Here is an 18531-nt window from a genome sequence, read left to right on the forward strand (position 1 = left end):
AGCAATGGAGGCCGGGGGCCAGCGAGGTGACGCAGGCAGAGCGCGGAAAGAAAAAGGCTGCCAACCAGGACAGCCACAGAGGTGTCCTCTGGCAACGAAGGACAGAAAGCCATCCCGGGACAGACACAAGCGGAGGGAGGTCGTTAGCACGAGCCTGCCTTCCGAGAGGTGCTGAAGGGAGCTCTGCAGGTGTAATGGGTGGACACTAATTCGTAACACAAGACACGAACATACAGGACACACTGATGCAGGTGAGGACACACGCAAAGTCCCAACACTCTAACACGTGTGCACGTGCTCATCACTGACTCTTGCACAAACATTAAAGGACAGAAGTATTAAAAATAACCATCTGGGGGCGCCCGGCTGGCTCAGGCGGAAGAGCATGTGACTCTAGATCTCAGGGTCATGACTTTAAGCCCCACGCTGGGTGTGAAGCCTACTTCAGATAAAAATTAAAAAAAAAAAAGAACTAGCTACAATAATTTGCCAATAAATACACAATATAAGAAGGTATAAATTGTGACATCAAAAGCATAAAATGGGGTAAGGGTAAAGAGCAGTTTTCCATGTGATTAAAGTTGTTATCAACTTGAAAAAGATGTTAAGTTAGCTTCACAGTGAAGGCAAACAAAACCCTAGAAAGGAAAGGGCATCAAAGTGCTCCACCGCAGAGAACCATCACTCCACAGAGGAACCAGAAACAAGGGAACTACAGAATAGTAAGGAAACAATTGATAAATGCATCAGTAATTCTCTTAATTACTTTAAATATGAATGGATTAAATTATCCAATCAAAAGGCACAGAGTAGCTGAATGGAAGACTCAACTACCATGCTAAAAAGAGACCCATTTCGCTTTAAGGACACACAGAGGCTCGAAGTGAACGGATAGAAAAGATATTCCAAACCAATGGAAAACAAAACACAGCAGGTGCAGCTACACTTGTATTTTAAAAAATAGACTTTAAGTCAAAAACCGTAATGAGACAAAGAAGGTCACCATGTAACGATAAAGGGGTTAATTCAATACACTGAAGGGACATAGCAACTATAAATGTGTATACAGTGGGTGGTGCTGTTTTTTTGAAAAGATAAACAAAATTGACAAAACTTTAGCCAGACTGAGAAGAAAGGAGAGATTCAAATATAATCGGAAATGAAAGAGGAGACTGACTACTGATACCACAGAAATGCAGAGGATCCTACGAGATTACTAGGAGCATTTATGTGCCAACCAACTAGACAACCTCGAAGTAAGGGACAAGTTCCTAGAAAATACAACCTCCCACACTAAATCACGAAGAAATAAAATGTGAACAGACCACTAACAAGGACATTAAACAGTCATCAGAACTTCCAACGCAGAGAAGCCCAAGCCAGATGGCTTCACTGATGAATTCTTCCAAACGTTTGAAGAAGAATTAGTGCCAATCCTTCTCAAGCTCTTCCAAAAAACTTGAGAAAACTCCCAAACTCATTTTACAAGGCCAGTATTACCCTGATATCAAGGCCAGATGAAGACACCACAGGAAAGGGAAACTGCAAGCTGATATCCCAGATGACTGTAGATGTGAAAATTCTTGACAAAATACCAGCAAACCATACACCATGACCAAGTGTGAGGACACGAGGATGATTCAAATCAATAAGCATGATATACCATGTTAATAAAATGTAGAATAAAAATCATATGATCACCTCAATAGATGCCAAAAAAGCATTTGGCAAAATACAACGTCCTTTCATGATAAAAAAGTCTCAACAAATAGGTTATAGAAGGGACATACTTCAACTTAATAAAGGCTTCATGTGACAAGCCCATAGCTAATATCACCTCAATGGTGAAAAAGCTTATCCTCTAAGATCAGGAACAAGACAAAGATGCCCACTCTTCTTTTTTCCAGTTTTACTGAAAAGTAACCGACATACATCACTGTGTAAGGCATACAGCAGGATGGCCTGATTCACATATATCGTGAAAGAATTACCACAGTAGGTTCAGCTAGCATCCACCTTCTCATATAAATACAAAAAAAAAAAAAAGAAAGAAAGAAAGAAAAGAAAGAAAAAAGGGAGAAAATTTCTCCTTGTGATGAGAACTCTTAGGATTTACTCTCTTACCTATCCTGTGTATCATATGGCAGCGTTCACTAAGGTCATCGTGTCGTACATCACATCCCTAGTACTTATTTGCCTTATACCTGAAGTCTGTACCTTTTGACAGCCTTCCTCCAGTTTCCCCTCCTCCTAATCTCCACATCTGCTAACCACAAGTCTGATCTCTTTTTCTGGGAGTTTGGTCTTTTGTTTTAGATTCCACACATAAGTGATACCATACAATATTTGTCTTTCTCTGACTTATTTTACTTAGCCAAATGCCTTCAAGGTCCACCCATGTTGTTGCAAATGGTAGGATTCCCTTTATTCTATGGCAGAGTAAGTAATTTCCACTGTGTATATATATATACCACATCTTCTCTACCCATCCATCCAACCATGGACACTTAAGTAGTCTCCATGTCTTGACCATTGTAAATAATGCTGCTATTAACATGGGGATGCAGTTATCTTTTTGAGTTAGTGTTTTTGTTTCCTTTGGATATATTCCCATAAATGGAATTGCTGAGTCATATGTTAGTTCAATTTTTCTAATTGCTCTGGCTAGGACTCACAGTAATGTGTTGAATAGAGGTGGCAAGAGTGGGTACCCTTCAAGGATACTCAACGGAGAAAAGACCACCTCTTCAATAAATAGTACTGGGATAATTGGGTATTCACCTGCAAAAGAACGAAAATGGATCCACATCTTAAACCACTCACAAAAATTAACTTGAAACTGATTAAAGACTTAAATGTAAGACCTGAAACCATGAAACTCCTAGAAGAAAACATAGGAACAAAACTCCTTGACACGGTAATGGCTGTGTGCACAGGACACCTGCAGCACAGGCAACGAGATCAAAAATACACAATGGGACCACATTCCAACTAAAAAGCTTCTGCACAGCTAAAGAAATCATCAACAAAGTGAAAAGACAACCTACGCAATGGGAAAAAAATACTTGCAAGCCATCTATCTGATGAGAGATTAATATCCAAAATACAGAAAGAACTCCTACAACTCAATAGCAAAAAAATCCAATTAAAAAATGGGCAAAGGACTGATTAAACATATCTCCAAAGAAGTTCTATGAAAGGCCAACGGGGACCAGGAAAGGTGCTTGACATCACTAATCATTAGAGAAATCAAATCAAAACCATGATGAGGGGCGTCTGGGTGACTCAGTCAGTTAAGCGTCTGACTCTTGGTTTGAAGATGTGGAGAAAAGGGAACCCCTGTGCCCTGCTGGTGGGATCGTAAACTGGTGCAGCCACCAAGGAAAACAATACGGAGGATCCTCAAAACATGAAAAACAAAACTATCAAATGACCCACCAGTCCCACTTCTGGGAATATATCCGAAGGAAACAAATTTTTTCTAAGCACAACTTTCGACGTATTCCACAAGTTTTGATATGTTGATCCATCATTTTTTTTTTTTTTTTTTTAAGATTTTATTTATTTATTTGACACAGAGAGAGAGAGAGGAATCACAAGCAGGCAGAGTGGCAGGGAGCGGCAGAGGGAGAAGCAGGCTTCCCGCGGAGCAGCGAGCCCGATGTGGGACTCGATCCCAGGACTCTGGGATCGTGACCTGAGCCGAAGGCAGACGCTTAACGACTGAGCCACCCAGGCGCCCCTGATCCATCATATTTAATTGGTAATTAAAGATACCTTTCCATTTTTATATTTTATTTGGCCCATGGGTTATTTTAAAAGTCCGTTAATCTGCAAACATTTGCAAATATACTCATTTTTTTTTCATTAATTTTTAACTTAATCCCACTTGGTCGAAGAGTGCGGTCTTCAGGGTCTCAGTTCTTTGATGTCTGTGGGAGACCATCTTTATGATCTGGCACGAGGCCAACTTTGATAACGTTCCAAAGAGCCCACAGGAAGACTGCACGCTCTGGGGCTGCTGGACGCGGCCTTCCGCATGTCGGTTAGGCCCAACTCCTTATCACGCCGTTCACATGTCCGCCACCCTAATGATTTCTACGTACTGCATTTCTTAAATGCTTGTCAAGGATATTAAATGTGATGTCTTGAAATTGTACAGTATCTTGATCCCTTTTCTCCAGGGCAATAAAAAGGGGCTTTAAAACAATTTAGCTCCTTCCTGCCGGTCCCAACTGACAAAGTAATTTTTTCCAATCTCTTATTGTATTTGAAAATTTCAACGTGAGACAGTTTTAGGCACAGCCCTTAGACATACCCGTTTGTTCTATTTGTTTCACCCATCCTTCTTCCTTTAAAACCTCCTCCTGGATCCACACTCCTGTTCTTGAAGATAATTCCTTGCAATTTCCTTTACAGGAGGGATCATCTGCAGGTGACACTCTCATTTTGTCTATAAAATGTTTTTGAAGTGTCATCCTTTATTTTTAATAACCTTGAGATAGGATTCTTATGCCAAAAAAGTCACCCTTTTAAGAAGTGTTTATTTCAACGACTTTTAGTGTATTTACAGAGCTGGACCAACGTCACCATTTTATTCCAAAATTCGAAAATTTTGGTTGGGCCAAAATTCCATCATTTAATGCTGGCCACCTCACGGGAAACCCTGCCCTGTGAGCAGTCACTCCCCACTTCTTGCCTCGCCCCTGCGCCCCCGATCTGCTTCTGCTCGCTGCCTCTGCGGACTGGCCTGTTCCGAGCATTTCCCGGCAACAGGACTGTGGAGTACACAGCCTCTCTCACTCCGCGTGAGGCTTGTGAGGTCCATTGGTGCGGCAGCCTGTGTTGGAGCTTCACTCCTTTTTATGGCTGAATAATATTCCATGTATGGACGGGAAGATCACATTTGGTTTACCCATTCATCTTCGGTCAGACACTTGGTTGTTTCCACTTTCGGGCTAATATGAATAATGCCACAATGCCCACTTGTGTACAAGTTTGTGCGTGGGCACGTGCTTTCAACGTCCGTGGGTGTGTACCTTACACGCAGGAGTGGAAACGCTGGGTTCAATGGTAACTGTCCCAAATGTTCCCGAACGACCTTCAGCTTTCCTGAGCATTCAAGCAAGAGCTGAAAACGTCCTTCTCTCGGGGCCTCGTTGGCACAAGCCTGTGCTTCTGACTTCTGAGGCCGAAGAGCATTCGGCTGTGTTTCTGCTGCAGTCTCTCCCCTGCGCGGGGGCTGTCTTTTCTCTCTGGCTGCTTTCAGAATTAGCCTTGCCTTCAATGCGGTGTGGGGGTTCAGGCGTGATTTTTTTTCTTTCTACTTGAGATCTGTTTCTGGAATCCCTTAAACGTGGTCTTTCTTCTCTTCTCTCCTTCTGGGATTCCAGCCATTTCCATCTACGGGAGAACAGCCCCTACCCACGGAGGGTAGATGGAGGCATGGGACGCAGAGGTGCCATCCCACTCTCAGGAGCTGCTCCCCCAGCCCGCCGTCCCCCGTCAGCGTGCCCCGGTGTAAACCACCCAGCCCAGCGACCCCCAATGGCGTGGCATGGGAGAGCTGCGACTGTTTGCGATAGTAACTTCGAATCCTTTCCAGGAAAAGCACTGAGCTCACAGTCTAAGTCAGTGAATGCAACTTTGTGGCGGGAATCCCCCAGACCCCACCAACGTAACTGCCACGACAGAGCGGACAGGGAGACCAGACCCTGCTGGGCGCTCGTCATGCAAACCACCTCCGGGACGCTGGTGTGGAACTACCTTTCTTTCCAAATTTTACAGGATGCGGCGTATGTCTATGGATGTGACTTCCCCCGGGGACCCCCAAGCTGTGACTGTGGCCCTGGGAGAGGCCCATGTCATTCAGGGTCTGCCTGTGGGAGCTCCTGCAACACCGAGCCAGGCTCACGCTATCTCAAGGGGTGCCCACGTCTGAGGGCACGCCGTGGTACAGCGCTCGGTGACCCAGGGAGCCGTTCCCACGGCCTAGTCCATGGAACCGGGAGAAACAGCCACAGCCTTCCTTTGGAAAACACCCCACAACTCCTGTCAACATGGCTGAAAGGGCCCATGGGGTGAGGCCCAAGTAGCCACCAGGAAGGAGGCCGGCCTCGGGGCAAACCATCTCTTCAGGGAAATGACACAAAGCTGCTGTGGTCATAAATACATTTTATTTCATTAGAAATGCATAATTAACAGTGTTGTGAGCATTTCCCCTTAGAAAAGTAGGTAAGCAATATTTCCATCAAAATCATTAGTTGTCTTTTGCAAATACCTATTTTCATTACACGGAACAGAGCACACAGCAAAAGGCTTCTGCTACTCCACTTTTTTTTTTTTTTTCAATTTTCTTTTTTGTTATAAACACCATAGCAAATTAAAAAAAGCTGTTTGAACAGAGAAAAATATTGTAGTTCTTGATTTTCCGCACGTACTTAATGCAATCCACACTGTGCTTCCCCACTCTTTCTCTGGACGCCGACAGTGGGACTCAAAAGGAAGGGTCTTCTGGAGGGGTGGTGGCTGTTACTGGCACCTTTCTGTTGAGCGGGACACTCCCCCCGCGGGGGAGGCTTTCAGACGCACTTGAACGGAACACGTGCAGTCACCTCCGTGCAGAGCCATGGGGCCAGGGCGCGCGCAGAACGGGGCGGTTGGCTGGGGCCGGCGCTGAGCACGGCCACGGCTCCGTCTTAGGTCCTGTCGTGGGTGGGTGGCCCGTCCCGCCTACTGGATCTGGATGGCTCCATGCTCGAGCTGCATTTCAGGCTGCAGGGTGGGCTGCAGGGTCTCAGCCGTCTGCAAGAGGGGAGAGAGGAGGGCTTTCTATAAAAGTACCCACCACGCAAGTCCAGGCCACTGGCAGGTCATTAAACACCAATGGCTTTTGTGGTTGAAAGAAACATACACAGCAGAGCTGGAAGGGGCCAAGGTTCGCCCCTGCTTTGGAAGAGGACTCTCCCCGGGGCCACGGTCCGTCTTTTCAGAACCTTCTGTTTGGCCACGTCACCCAGCGACCCTCCCGCACATGCTGTGGGGCTCGCCGAAGCCTGTTCCCAGTCCCACCCCTGCTCCTCACTGGGGAATGCCTTCGAGGGGTTAAACCGTCCTGTGCACCTAGAAGTTCAGTCACCACTTCGCCTTCTTATAAAAACTGCTCCACTGTCCCCCCAAAACACCATTTTAGGGGCAGTAACCTTTTTCTCCTTAACGAAAGAAGTTCTAATCAATGAACTACAGACATTAAAAGGACTTTAAAGGTATATTTACAGGTTGAAGATGAAGGAGAAAATACAATGTAGAATAAGCCACCGACCATCCACCTCAACGACCAGAATGAACCCCCAGATAGAGATTAACGGGCGTTTTTCCCTAGGCTCCCCCAGCTGTCAGCCCCGGGCAATATCACCAAGAGGAGACCCTCAGAGGCGGGCGTCCAGCCCTGGAGACGTGGCCGGAGAGGCCAGGCGTGAGCACGTGGAGGCTGAAGAGGCAGAGAGCCAGGGACACGGCAGGCAGGAGCCCCGAGGTGTGCGGCCGTGCTTCTGGAATTCAGGCAGCACGGGACGCCGCACGGAGGGCTTCCTGAGAGAAGGGAGGGCCCTGGGGTTACGGACTCAGCACGGGCATCACCCACCGCCTGCAGAGCCCTGGACGGCGGCCCAGGCAGGGGTCAGGAGGGAGGACGAACCCGGGACACACACACAGGAGGCTCTCCACACACTTCCGGGCACGGGAAAGCGGATTCAGGCAGAGGGAGTGGGGGGGTCACAGGCTGGGCAGAGAGGACCCTCTGGGACGCAGAGTGCCTCCCCTTGGTCACCTGGAAAGGCAGCTTCGGACTCAGGCACACAGAAAGTGGAACGCAGACGAGGGGGGCGCCTACACGGGGGACTCGGGGAGACTCACACCCTGACAAGGACGCCCCTCCCCTCACCTTTGTCCTCAAAACGCAGCAGCCAGACCTGTGTCTCAGGCAGGAAATGTAGAGAAAGGGCTCCAACCACACGACTCAGAAAGTTCCAGACGTTTGAGGGAACCGAAGACGGCCGGCAGCCCTGGGCAGCCAACTCCGGCATGGGCCTGTGCAGGTCGTCACCGGGCAGTGCCCATCACACGGGGCCAGCTCCCGGGCGTCCCGCCCAAGAGAAGCCAGACTCCTCCTCCAGCCCCACAGGGGCTCCTAGGACATTCTTGTCGGCCAAGCGCGGTCTTCTCCAAGGAGTTTACGTACCTGACCCTGTTCTGACCAGCAGACTCAAAGTAAATCCAGCAAGAGCTCACCAAGAGCAGACGGCCTTCCTGCTCGTAAACAGTCAGGAACCCCTTCCTTCTGCAGACATGGCCCCGTCTACGGGAGGCACCGGGGGGGCCACGGGAGAGCGAGCCCCTGAGGATGAGACGGGGGAGCGGGCCCCAGGGCCACGCATGGGGGGCCACACACGGCGGGCCACGTCCGGGGCTGCCCTGATACTTATCACCTGCTGAGTCCAGGCCAAGCGAGGTCTCCTACAGGGAAAACACCCCCGCGGGTGCACATCTCGTTCTCTGGCCCGTTCCTACACATACTCATTAAGTGGGTCCCAAGAACTTGCCAGGCAGGAATTGAGACAAAGAATGCAGACAGGAAGCCAAGGAGACCAACAGCTAAACGGACACGGCCTTCCTCAATTCTGCAATCTGTAGAATGACCACGAACTCATGGTCCAGGAAGACGGCCTGCCACACAGCAGCCCAGGTCTGAAGCGCGCCGTGGGACCCTTCCACGCCTGCTGGGCAGCAGGGAAGAAAACTGCCTGAGTGCAATGACCCCACCTAGGACCATGCAGGGCATCAGACGCGAGCGACCCAGCATGGTTAGAGGGGGGCCTGCAGGGGCCCTGACTTCCAGGACAGGCTCATGCTCAAACCAGAGAGAAGTCCACCTCGTCCCCACAACACCGTTGGCTCCTGGTCACACTCAACCCTTCTTGGTTCATCTCCAGGTGGACTGGGCCTCTGTGGTCACTACCGCACAAAAGCCACACAGGACGTGGACCCACAAGGGCCCAGGCTGCCGTGGCCACTCACGTGCGAGGGGCAGGAGGAGTCTGAGGGGGACAGAGAGGCGGCGCCTTCTCCAGGAAACACGCTCGCTCAAGGGGCCTCGCTATGAATTAGGAGATTAAGAATTTAAGTCCTCACAGGTCCGCCGAGCTCTGGCCACCTGGTCACAGTCCCCTGGGGCACCCTCTCTGGCCACACCGAGCTCCACTCCCCAGCAGCCACCTCACGAGCAAGCAAAGGAGAATGCCCTCTCCCCCTGCGGCTAAGAGCACACACCACACCCTGCCGGTCCTGAGCAGGGACGGAGGGGAGCGTGGGAGTCTGGGGCTTCGGCTCGCGCATCAGAAGCCGGTGGCGTGGCGATGCACGTGGCTCCTCAGTACCAGATGCAGAGGGGAGAGGGGTGGGCCCAGGGGGGCCCAGAGCGTGCGAGGACGCAGGCAGGAGCCGACCAGCCGTGCTCGGAGCAGCCGAGAGCCCCTGCGTCAGCCCGGTCTCAGCCCGGTCTCAGCACGAAGGCCAGCGACTCCAAGCACCACCCACAAGCTTCGAGGACACAGGGAGAGGGTGCACCTGCCGCTCCCGCCACCCGCAGCCTGCGCTTTTCGCCAGGGATGGACCCCCACGCTCTCAGGACCCGTCCTATGTTACTGCCAGAAAAACAGGCCCCGCTGTTCTCTGATCAGCCGACTACACCGAAAGCACGCTGTCCCCTAAACCGGGGCGGCCGGCTGGCCCTTCGCACTAGCTGGGGGGCCCGGGGGACCCTGAGGGGAGGCCATGCTTGGCCAAGTGCCCTCGCCGAGGGGCAGCTCCACAAACGTCAGACGCCCGAAGCAGCAGGCCCCTCATCTGACGCGCCAGGAGCACCTCCCCGCTCCTGGGAAGGCATGGAGGACGGGCAGCGGGGACGAGACCCTCAGTCCAGCAAAGCCAGGTGACAAGGGCAGCAGGGGTGGGGGCAGCCGGGGCTCAGCCACCAGACTGCCCCCTGAGGAAGCACACATCGAGCGGAGGGAACACATCGAGCGGAGGGAACACGAGCCGTCCCCGGCAAGGCCCCCGGGCTGCCACGCGGGAGGCTGCAAACCAGCCAGACGGGGCCCTCAGGACCCAGGGAAGCGCCACAGCGGCCCAGGGCTATCCTGCATCTCCACCAGAGAGCTGAGCACCACAACCTGCCCCTGGGAACAGGGTCAGGGCCGAGCGCTGGGGCTACGCGGTCTGCAGGCGTGAGGAACCCCGGGCTGGGCCCTGCCGCTCTCAGGGGGCAGTGAGGTCTCAGGTACACGGGGACCCTCTCGTCTGCAGCCCCCAGGAGCTGGCTGTGTGGGGGAGGCAGACACGATTAATTCTTGCCTCTGAATTTATAGAGAAGACAAGACACAGTGTATCTCAAGAACTGCTTAACACTGGCCTCTGTGCTGGGACCTAACTCCCAGCTTCACGTCGTCGGGCATCACAAAAATCAGCCTCCCTCCGCATCATGTGCCCTTCAATGACAGTTTGCCCTCCTCGTGGGAGAACAGCGGCAGCAGAATCACCCAAGCTGCGCTCACACAGACGGGGCGTCCACTTCCGGAAGGGGGACCCACCTGAGCCGCGGTGGTGTGGTCAGTCACCGGGGCCAGCTGGACGTACTGGACCTGGATGTCGCTGCCCTGGAGAGGCGAGCCGTCCACGCCCCCAGCAGTGGGGTCCGAAGAGGCCACGGCGATCAGCTGGGCGCCCTGCAGCACCTGGAGAGACAAAGCAGACCACGGTGAGCACGGGGCCAGGGCAAGCGCTATTCGACTGCGGCCGCACGAACCCAGGGAGGCGGCCGAGGCCCACCCTCCACACTGCGGGGTCCACCGTGCGAATGTGCACAGCATGACCGAGCTGTTCTGCTGCATCCCCAAGTGACCTCCCTCAAACTGCCACGCACGGGACAGAACGATGGGTTTTCAAGCCACGTAAGAAAAAGACCAACCAGCTCCAGTTTTCAAGGAGTAAAGCTCAGGGGCGCGGCGAGGGGTGTCTGAGGAGGATGGCAAGGAGACAGTGGATGTGGGACAGAGAGACCAAAGCACCGAAGACCTCCTGGAAATCTCTGCAGTTTGAGGCTCGTGGGAGGGCAGCCCGGAGGGACAGGAGATGGCGTCACATCCCCAACCCACGTGCCAGACGCCTCCGCCGGCTCTTCCGGGCAGCCCCCCGAGTGCTCAAGAGCCAGGGAGACGGAGCCCTCTGATAGCGGACAAACGCAGTTACGAAGCAAAGCCAAGGACGGGGCAGGTCTGGAGGCTGGGGCAGCCGGGGGACAACCCTCCCCTGGAGCCTCCGGGAGGAGCGGCCCGGTGACGACGCTGGACGTGGCCCTCCAGACCGTGAGCGCATGAGGACGTGGCCCCCCGGCGCTGCAGCCGCACGCATGCACGCAGCACGCTGGCCTTCCCTCAGCTGCCTCCCTCCAAGGAGCCGGCTTCTCGCTCCCCAAGGGCTGACCCGACAACAGCAGCTCCTTGTCCATCATCAGCCATTTGTACCAGTGAGTGCTCCCAAGAGAGGTTTGGAAAAACTGGCGAAAACCCAGGTCTCCTGTATTACTCCCCGGACCTCCTCTGCACCAGACCTCTCCCGGCCATACGGTAAGACCCAGTGCGGCCACGGGAAGGCAGCCAGCCCCCACGTGCCGGGACGGCAGCCGCGGGCAGGGGCCGGCCCCACTCCCCAGGGGCAGAGTGTCTCCTCTACCTGGCGGGATCAAGTGCGGGCGCTCCCACTGGGCACAGGTTTGCGGTGCGGGGGAGAGCGTGCTCACGGCAGCAACTCGGCCCCACGACAGCGAGGAAAGATCCGGATGGGGAAAAGACGGGAAGGGAAGGGGTGCTCAAAACGGCACATGAGTTTGCCTTTCGGTGGGTGAAGGGAAGGAGAGGCTGGAACGGACGCCCTCACTGAGCACGCTTTTGCTCGATCCTGGCTCAAATGTAAAAACCGTGCAGTGTTTGGAAACACGGGAGCAAAAACGTTAGGTAATGTGGTCACGGTTCTGTCACCACGGCGCGCCGTACAAGATCCCTTAATGCGCTGATGTAAGGTCAAATCATCGACTATCCTTAATGAAAGCCACGCCATCGCGGACCTGTCTTCTGAGAAGCCTCTGCCTTCCTCTGGTTTTGGCAGTGCGCCACGACCGCCCGAGGAACGGGGCATGTTACGGCTTCCTGGGGGTGAGCTGCTTCCTGTCGGCACCGCCGTACGCTGACTCCGCACGCGGCCCGCACAGCTGCTTCCCTCTCACCAACGGGAACGTCAGGAAGCTCGGAATCTGAACGTGCTGTGTTAGGACGAGGGCAGGCACTTCACCAGCCTGGCTGGCAAACGAAAATAAAAACGGGAAAATGTTTTCACCTGAGATTTCAACCCAAACACCACACTTCCTCAGTGTGTCCACACTGGTTTGCTTTTGGCAACTGATTCGGGAACAAGTCAAAAAGTCAACGTGCGCGCGGGGCTGGCGGGAGAGGCCTTCCAGCCCCTCAGCGCCCTCGCCCTTCTTCACACCCCAGACCCTGCAGAGAAAACCCTCCCCCGGGGGCCTCCACGCGAGGAGCTGGGAGCGTGACCGGACGGGGGCGCCGTTCTTCAGGTGGGGAGAGCGAGAGTCCCCCAGGGAGACGAGCTTCTCGATGGGAAGAATCAAAGAAGAGATCAAACAGACCGCTCTGCCGCTGGGGAGTTTCTTCACGAGGGAGGGGACGCGGGTGGGGATGCTGTCTCCCACCTGGATCCACGGAACAACATCAACCACCCGGCTGAGGCGGACCCTGGGTCGCGTGGCCCAGCTGTCTCTGTGCTGGACCCACACAGCGGAGTCCGTGCTCACCCCGCGGACGGGATGACCAATGGAGGAGGAGTTCTGGAAGGTGAGACGGGTGAAAGCTCCCCAAAGCTCTAAGCGGCCTCCTGCAATATGCAGGAGGCTGAGACACAATGTGTAGATTTGGACTTAATTTTAAACTGGTGAAGAATAAAACCTATTTACGTCAAATCTGAAATGCAGAGCAGCAAAAATGAGGCCACAAGCCACTGTCACATGGATCAGTGTGGCACCCCAGAAGAACCCACAGGAAGAGCACGATCCACCCTCGCTCTGTTGGGAGGACGAGAGGCCAGCACATCCCCTCCCCTGCTCTAGAACCAGCAGGAAGTCTCGATGATGAGCTTCCAGCTCCCTCCCCCTCACTTGACGTGTGCAGCTCTTCCCAACAGGCTCTGGAACATAGAAAAATCTAACAGGAACGCAGCGGGCTCCCAGGCCATCAGCCAGCAGCATCGCCTCCCGAAGCCACCAGCCTGCGGGCGACCGGGGCGTGCGCCCCCTCCCCCCACCCAGACCCAGAGGCCACACGAGAGGCGCCTGCAGCATCCCCACCTTCACTCACAGGGCTTCCCTGCAATGACTGTCAGACGAGGGAAAAGGGTGGAGGGTGTGCATTTGAAGCAGCCTACTGAGGGCAACCCGGCTCTAAAAGCACTGTTTTCTTGAGTGCACGCATCTGGTTTTCCTCGATATACTGCCAATTTTGAAACTATTTAATACCCAACTGAAATAATGCAAAACTGGTGCAAAACCTAAAATAAATGCAAGAAGTCCAAGGACTTTTCAGTTAAGGTTTAGATATAAAACTCTGAATCCAACCAAGAATCTGCGCAGATGAAAACAAAACAGCCAACCTAAACCCTCCTCTAATTTTAAGATCCTGTGTGGCCAGAAAGAGAGACGAGACCACGACCTCCAGAAGGTCACTCGCTTGTTTGTGTCGTCCGTCTCCCTGTGCATCCAGCTTGTTAAGGGAAGGCACTCAATGAGGTCAATCTTCTCAAATCTAGATGTGAATTCAAGGAGGAGCTTCTTCATAACAGAAAAATGAGGACTTGAGAGAGGGAAGCCCGTCCCAGGGACGCCCCAAATCACCCCTGGCCAGGAGGCCTACCAGCCCCAAATCTTCCTCCTACATTTTCACAGCAAGTGCCAAACACAAATTATCATTCTGAAGCCTCTCAACCCTCTGACAGCAACACTCACGTGTTTCCTAGTTTCCATTTTGAGTGCTTTCATAAACCAAGTCACCGGAGTACACGGTCAGAAATGAGCACAAAGAGAAATCACGGGTAGACACAGACGCCACTCCTCTGGGGCCGTTCCTCAGACCCGCAGGGAAAATGCCCCTCGAGCCACCGTCCAGACCCTGCTCCTGTCAAGATGCTATGTGGCGAGCGGCAATAAAAGTGGTTTCTGCTGTCTGCTCTGGAGCTCGTTCCAGCATCGAGCACAAACCTCACACACAAAACCTAAAAAGTACAATAAAGCAGGAACGGAAGTCTGGAGATACTTGGTATTCATCCCCCATCACTCCAGATAAGGCAGCATTCCTGGGTACAAATCTTAACCATGTGTTTTAAAACCTTCCAGTAGACTGGGGCGGGATTAATAAATCAGCCAAAATCAAATCCGGAGACCTCCAGTTTTTGCCATGGGTTCCAGGCCTCTGGCTTCTAGAAGCGGCGCATGGAGTGGGCGGGGAGCGGGTGAGACAGAACAGGAGGAAAATGAAAGGTCTGTATTGATTACGCGTGAGTGGGTCACACCCACTTGGGGCAGGGAGGGGTGGCCCAGGGGCACCCAGCCTGCCAACTGCACACTTCGGCTCCCTGTCCTGTGACCGTGCTCCCACAGCTCTGGTCGCTGCTTTAACTAGAAAACTCCCTGCACCGAACGAGAAAACTCCCCGTGGCGTCTGCCCTGCGTGGGCGAAAGAAAGAACTTCCGAAAGGGGCGAGGCCCTCCTCCCCGAGGTCACTTGAGCAGGAAGCATTCGTAAGGGCCTCTGTTTTACGGAGCTCAGGTGTCAGGGACGCCGGACGCTGCACCGAGAGGGTGCGGGCTTCACGCTCTCCCCTACGGCGGCCCCGCACCTGGTAAGCACGATAAGCAGCCCTCAGGCCTCGGGGGAAAGGCCGGGAGAGCGGCCGCCGGGCGCACCCAAGGGCAACACCTGAGTCCGCACGTAAACGCGAACGGCTCCTCAGGCTGTAAACACGCACGGCCCGCTGTTCCCGCGGCCAGATACTCGCGGCGAGCTGCCAGCCGACGGCGTCTGCGCGTTCTGCACACGGGGGCCGTGGCCTCGATCAGCACAGCGTTTTTCTTCTACTGTGAGAAGAAAGGTCCAGAAATGGAGTTTTCTGCTGAGCAAGATGAGCCACACGCCGGAGGAGGCCTCGTGAGTGACAGCGTCCCCCCTCTTGGCCATACGGTCTTCCGTCTCCAGACATCGTGCCAGACGCGACTCCATCCCCACGGCCCAGGCTCAGAGCACACCGACTGCAGGCATCAGGAGGCCCTCCCCACGTGGCCCTTCATGTCCCGCACAAAGGACAGCGGTGAGCTCACGGGGCAGAGCGATGCCGCGATGGGGGGTGGGCGCAGGCGTCTGCCCGAGGCCCCACACGTCACCTCACAGCAGCTTGCTCTGTAGTACGGAGCTATGCGCCCAACTGTGTCCCCCCAGATGTCCACGTCCTAACCTCCAGTACCTATAAATGTGGAACTAAGATCTGGGAGGATGAGATTAAGTTACGCAGAGGTCACACAGGAGTAGGATGGGCCCTAATCCAATGGCAACAGTCTTCCTAAGATAAGAAGACAGACATTTGGATAAGACATGGGAAGGGGAGGGTGACACGTGACCACAGAGGAGAGGGTGGAGGGATGCCCCCACAGCCCAGGGATGCCTGGAGCTCCCCAGGAGCCAGGGAGGCAGGCAGATGCCCCCCAGAGCCTCCAGAAGGAACGCAGCCCGAGAACCCGGATTTTGGACTTCTGGCCTCCCGACTGTAAGACAGCACATTTCTGTTGAAGCCATGCAGTGGGGGTCACCGATTTTGGGTGGTCTGCCGTAACCCCACACCCAGGCCACCTGGTCAACTCTCTCCTTGACAGAGCTCAGGCCTTTTGCTCCCAGAGAACATCCTGCCGGATCCTCCCTTCTCCGTCACCCCTGTCGGCTGCTCACAGGCAGGTCCTCCAGGCGTGCTCTGAGGGCGGCCTTCTCCCCTGCCCGTTCCTCCACCACAGGGCCGTGCGCCCCCGGACGCCCTGACAGGTGTGGGGCTGGGTCCCGTCGGGTCCAGGCAGGCCCTGAACACAGCCCGCACAAAGGAGAGGCTGCCGATGAGGCACACAGGGAAGAACACGGCAGGCCCGGGCTGCCGAGAGCAGCGGGACCCTGGCAGGAGCTGCTCCCGCTGCTTAAAGACCATCCTGAGAAAGCTGCCAAAATGGAGACAAAACAGTGACGGTCCCCTCAAAACCCAAATTCCAATTTTCTGTGAAGAACCGGCGTCTTCTGGACCAACTTCCAGTTCATGTGCAGGAGAAGGGGCGCGTCCTCCCCTGAGTCAGCAGGGGTAAACGCTGACTGGACCCAACTGCCCCCGGGGCTGAGCCCTCCCGGGAGCCTGCCCATCTGAGCTAGCGTCTCTGAAAATCCCACACTGAGGGCTGAGAAACAGTAGGGTTACCGTCTGCTCCAAAGGAGTGGGGCGCAAGTGGCCACAAACACTTTCAGGCCCGAACCCCCTTCAGCACCCATAGCAGAGATCAGTCACAACACCCAAATCCTTTCCAGGGACAGACTGGGTGCTAGGGGAGGACTGTGTCCCCCCAAATCCCTGTGTTGAAGCCCTAACTTCCAGGGTAAGGGTTTGGAGGTAAGGTCGGGGCAGGGGGTCCGTGGGGCCTCCACCCGTGTGCACCAGGGAAGGCCGTGGGAGCACATCCCCAGCAAGGCGGTCCTCATGAGAACCCGGCTCGCGACATCAGGCCGACAGCCTCCAGGACTGCGAGAAACCAGGGAGTTTAGGCCGCCCGCGCACACAGAGGCGCACGGCGGACCAACATCCCTTTCCGCGCCCTCCCTCCCACAGGAGCAGCCATCCCGTGCACGGTGAAGGCCCAGTCACAGGGACACAGACCCGCTCGGCCGAGGGGGACACTGCTGGTCTCGACGGCACGGGGCGCCCAAGGCGAGACTGATGGACTCGGGCATCAGACACGGGGCAAACGTGTCGCTTGGGTGTAGAGAACGTCTGCCAACTTTCTCCAAGTCAAACACCACTCGCAGAGCGACACCTCCCCGGCCAGGGGTGGGCTGCCTCTGGGCAGCAGCTGAGGGCCGCTGGAGAAGAGTCCACCGGTGCCTGGACGCTGCCCCAATACCGCACACGGCCTGGTCGTGCTACCACCGGGCCCCGACAACGGGAAGCCACCCGCACAAATGACCAGGTGGCGGGAGGGCAAATTTCCTCCTGAAGGCGAGTCCACGCAGCTGAGCTGGGCCAGGGCGCGGGGCGGATCCGCAGCAGGAAGACGTGGAGCTCAGGCTCCCCCCCCCGCACCCCTGCCCTGGCCAAACCCACAGGGAGCTGGAGGGAGCAGCCCACGGACAGGCACGTCCTCTCCAGAGTGCTGCCGGCGGCCACAAGGATCGGGATCACATGTGGTATTTCGGTCACCCCAAGAGCCCCGCGGTCATCGTTCTGCCGACATGGGAGCAGGACCGTCAGAGCAGGGAGCCTGCAGGGAGCAGCAGGACTGGCCGGGTCCTGGGGCCTCAGCCCAAGGCTGCAGCGCTGGGCACCTGGCAGAGATGTCATCTTGTTATCATTAGGTCCACGCTGCCAGGGAGGGAAGGGAGCTTCAGAGGCTAACTTCTGAGCGGGGACCACAGGCCAGTAAAAATACAAGCGGACAGACGCAGCTCAGCACGGCTTGCCAACTCCGGCCTGCCTACCTCCCAGCACGGGCCGGAGCCGATCACGTGCGAGTGAGGGGTCGGGGACAGCGAGGAGGATGACCACGCACCGGCCACCAGGCTCCCAACAGCGAGGGAGCCTGTGTAGGCGACGCCCCTGCCACCTGGGCCTTCACGGTGAGGAGACAGCCTCAGGCCTCCGGTGTCTCTTGGGCCGATCGTCTCCTGGCAGAACTCCCGCTGATCACCGACGGCTTCCCCCTCGGGTGCCAACAAAGCACCATACCGGACAGAAAAGAATCCTCTCAAAAAGTCGCCCGCTGCTGACACCACGAAGGCCTAGTTCTAAGGAGGCAAGGCTCCCCGTCCTCCTTCCGCAAACCTCCCGCTACCCGGGCCCCTCGCAGAACCTCATCGAGACACCTGCATGCGACAGGCCCACCAGTGGCCAGCTGCTGGCCGCCTGCGTCTGGGCGTGCAGCCTAGGAGGCGTCCCTCTGCCAGCGCCACTCCTGGGAGGGCACGCAGGCGCTGACAGGCGGGGCGCCTATCGCTGGACTGCTGGCCACGTCGTCACTCTCCTAAAGGCTCCCATCGTAAAATCACGTGTGTGTGGGCACCCTCACCACGCTCCAACTACAACGCCAAACTCGGAGCTCAGGCCAACCGGCAGCAC

General features: G+C 55.1%; 1 protein-coding gene across 6 annotated transcripts in view; it reads right to left on the reverse strand.

Moving 5' to 3' along the window:
* BANP (BTG3 associated nuclear protein) overlaps nucleotides 1-18531 on the reverse strand; it is a 132669-nt gene that overhangs the window by 12218 nt on the left and 101920 nt on the right. For 5 of the 6 annotated variants that reach the window (XM_078062988.1, XM_078062990.1, XM_078062989.1 and 2 more), the window contains 2 exons: nucleotides 10647-10790; nucleotides 6158-6804 (listed from right to left, as the gene is read on the reverse strand). In XM_078062988.1, the coding sequence (XP_077919114.1) occupies nucleotides 6733-6804; nucleotides 10647-10790 (216 nt within the window). In that variant the 3' untranslated portion in view covers nucleotides 6158-6732. Of the gene's footprint in view, nucleotides 1-6157; nucleotides 6805-10646; nucleotides 10791-18531 lie in introns of those variants that run through there. The other variant, XM_078062987.1, reaches the window with a different exon arrangement.

This window comes from Halichoerus grypus, chromosome 15 (assembly GCF_964656455.1).
Source record: "Halichoerus grypus chromosome 15, mHalGry1.hap1.1, whole genome shotgun sequence".
NCBI lineage: Eukaryota > Metazoa > Chordata > Mammalia > Carnivora > Phocidae > Halichoerus > Halichoerus grypus.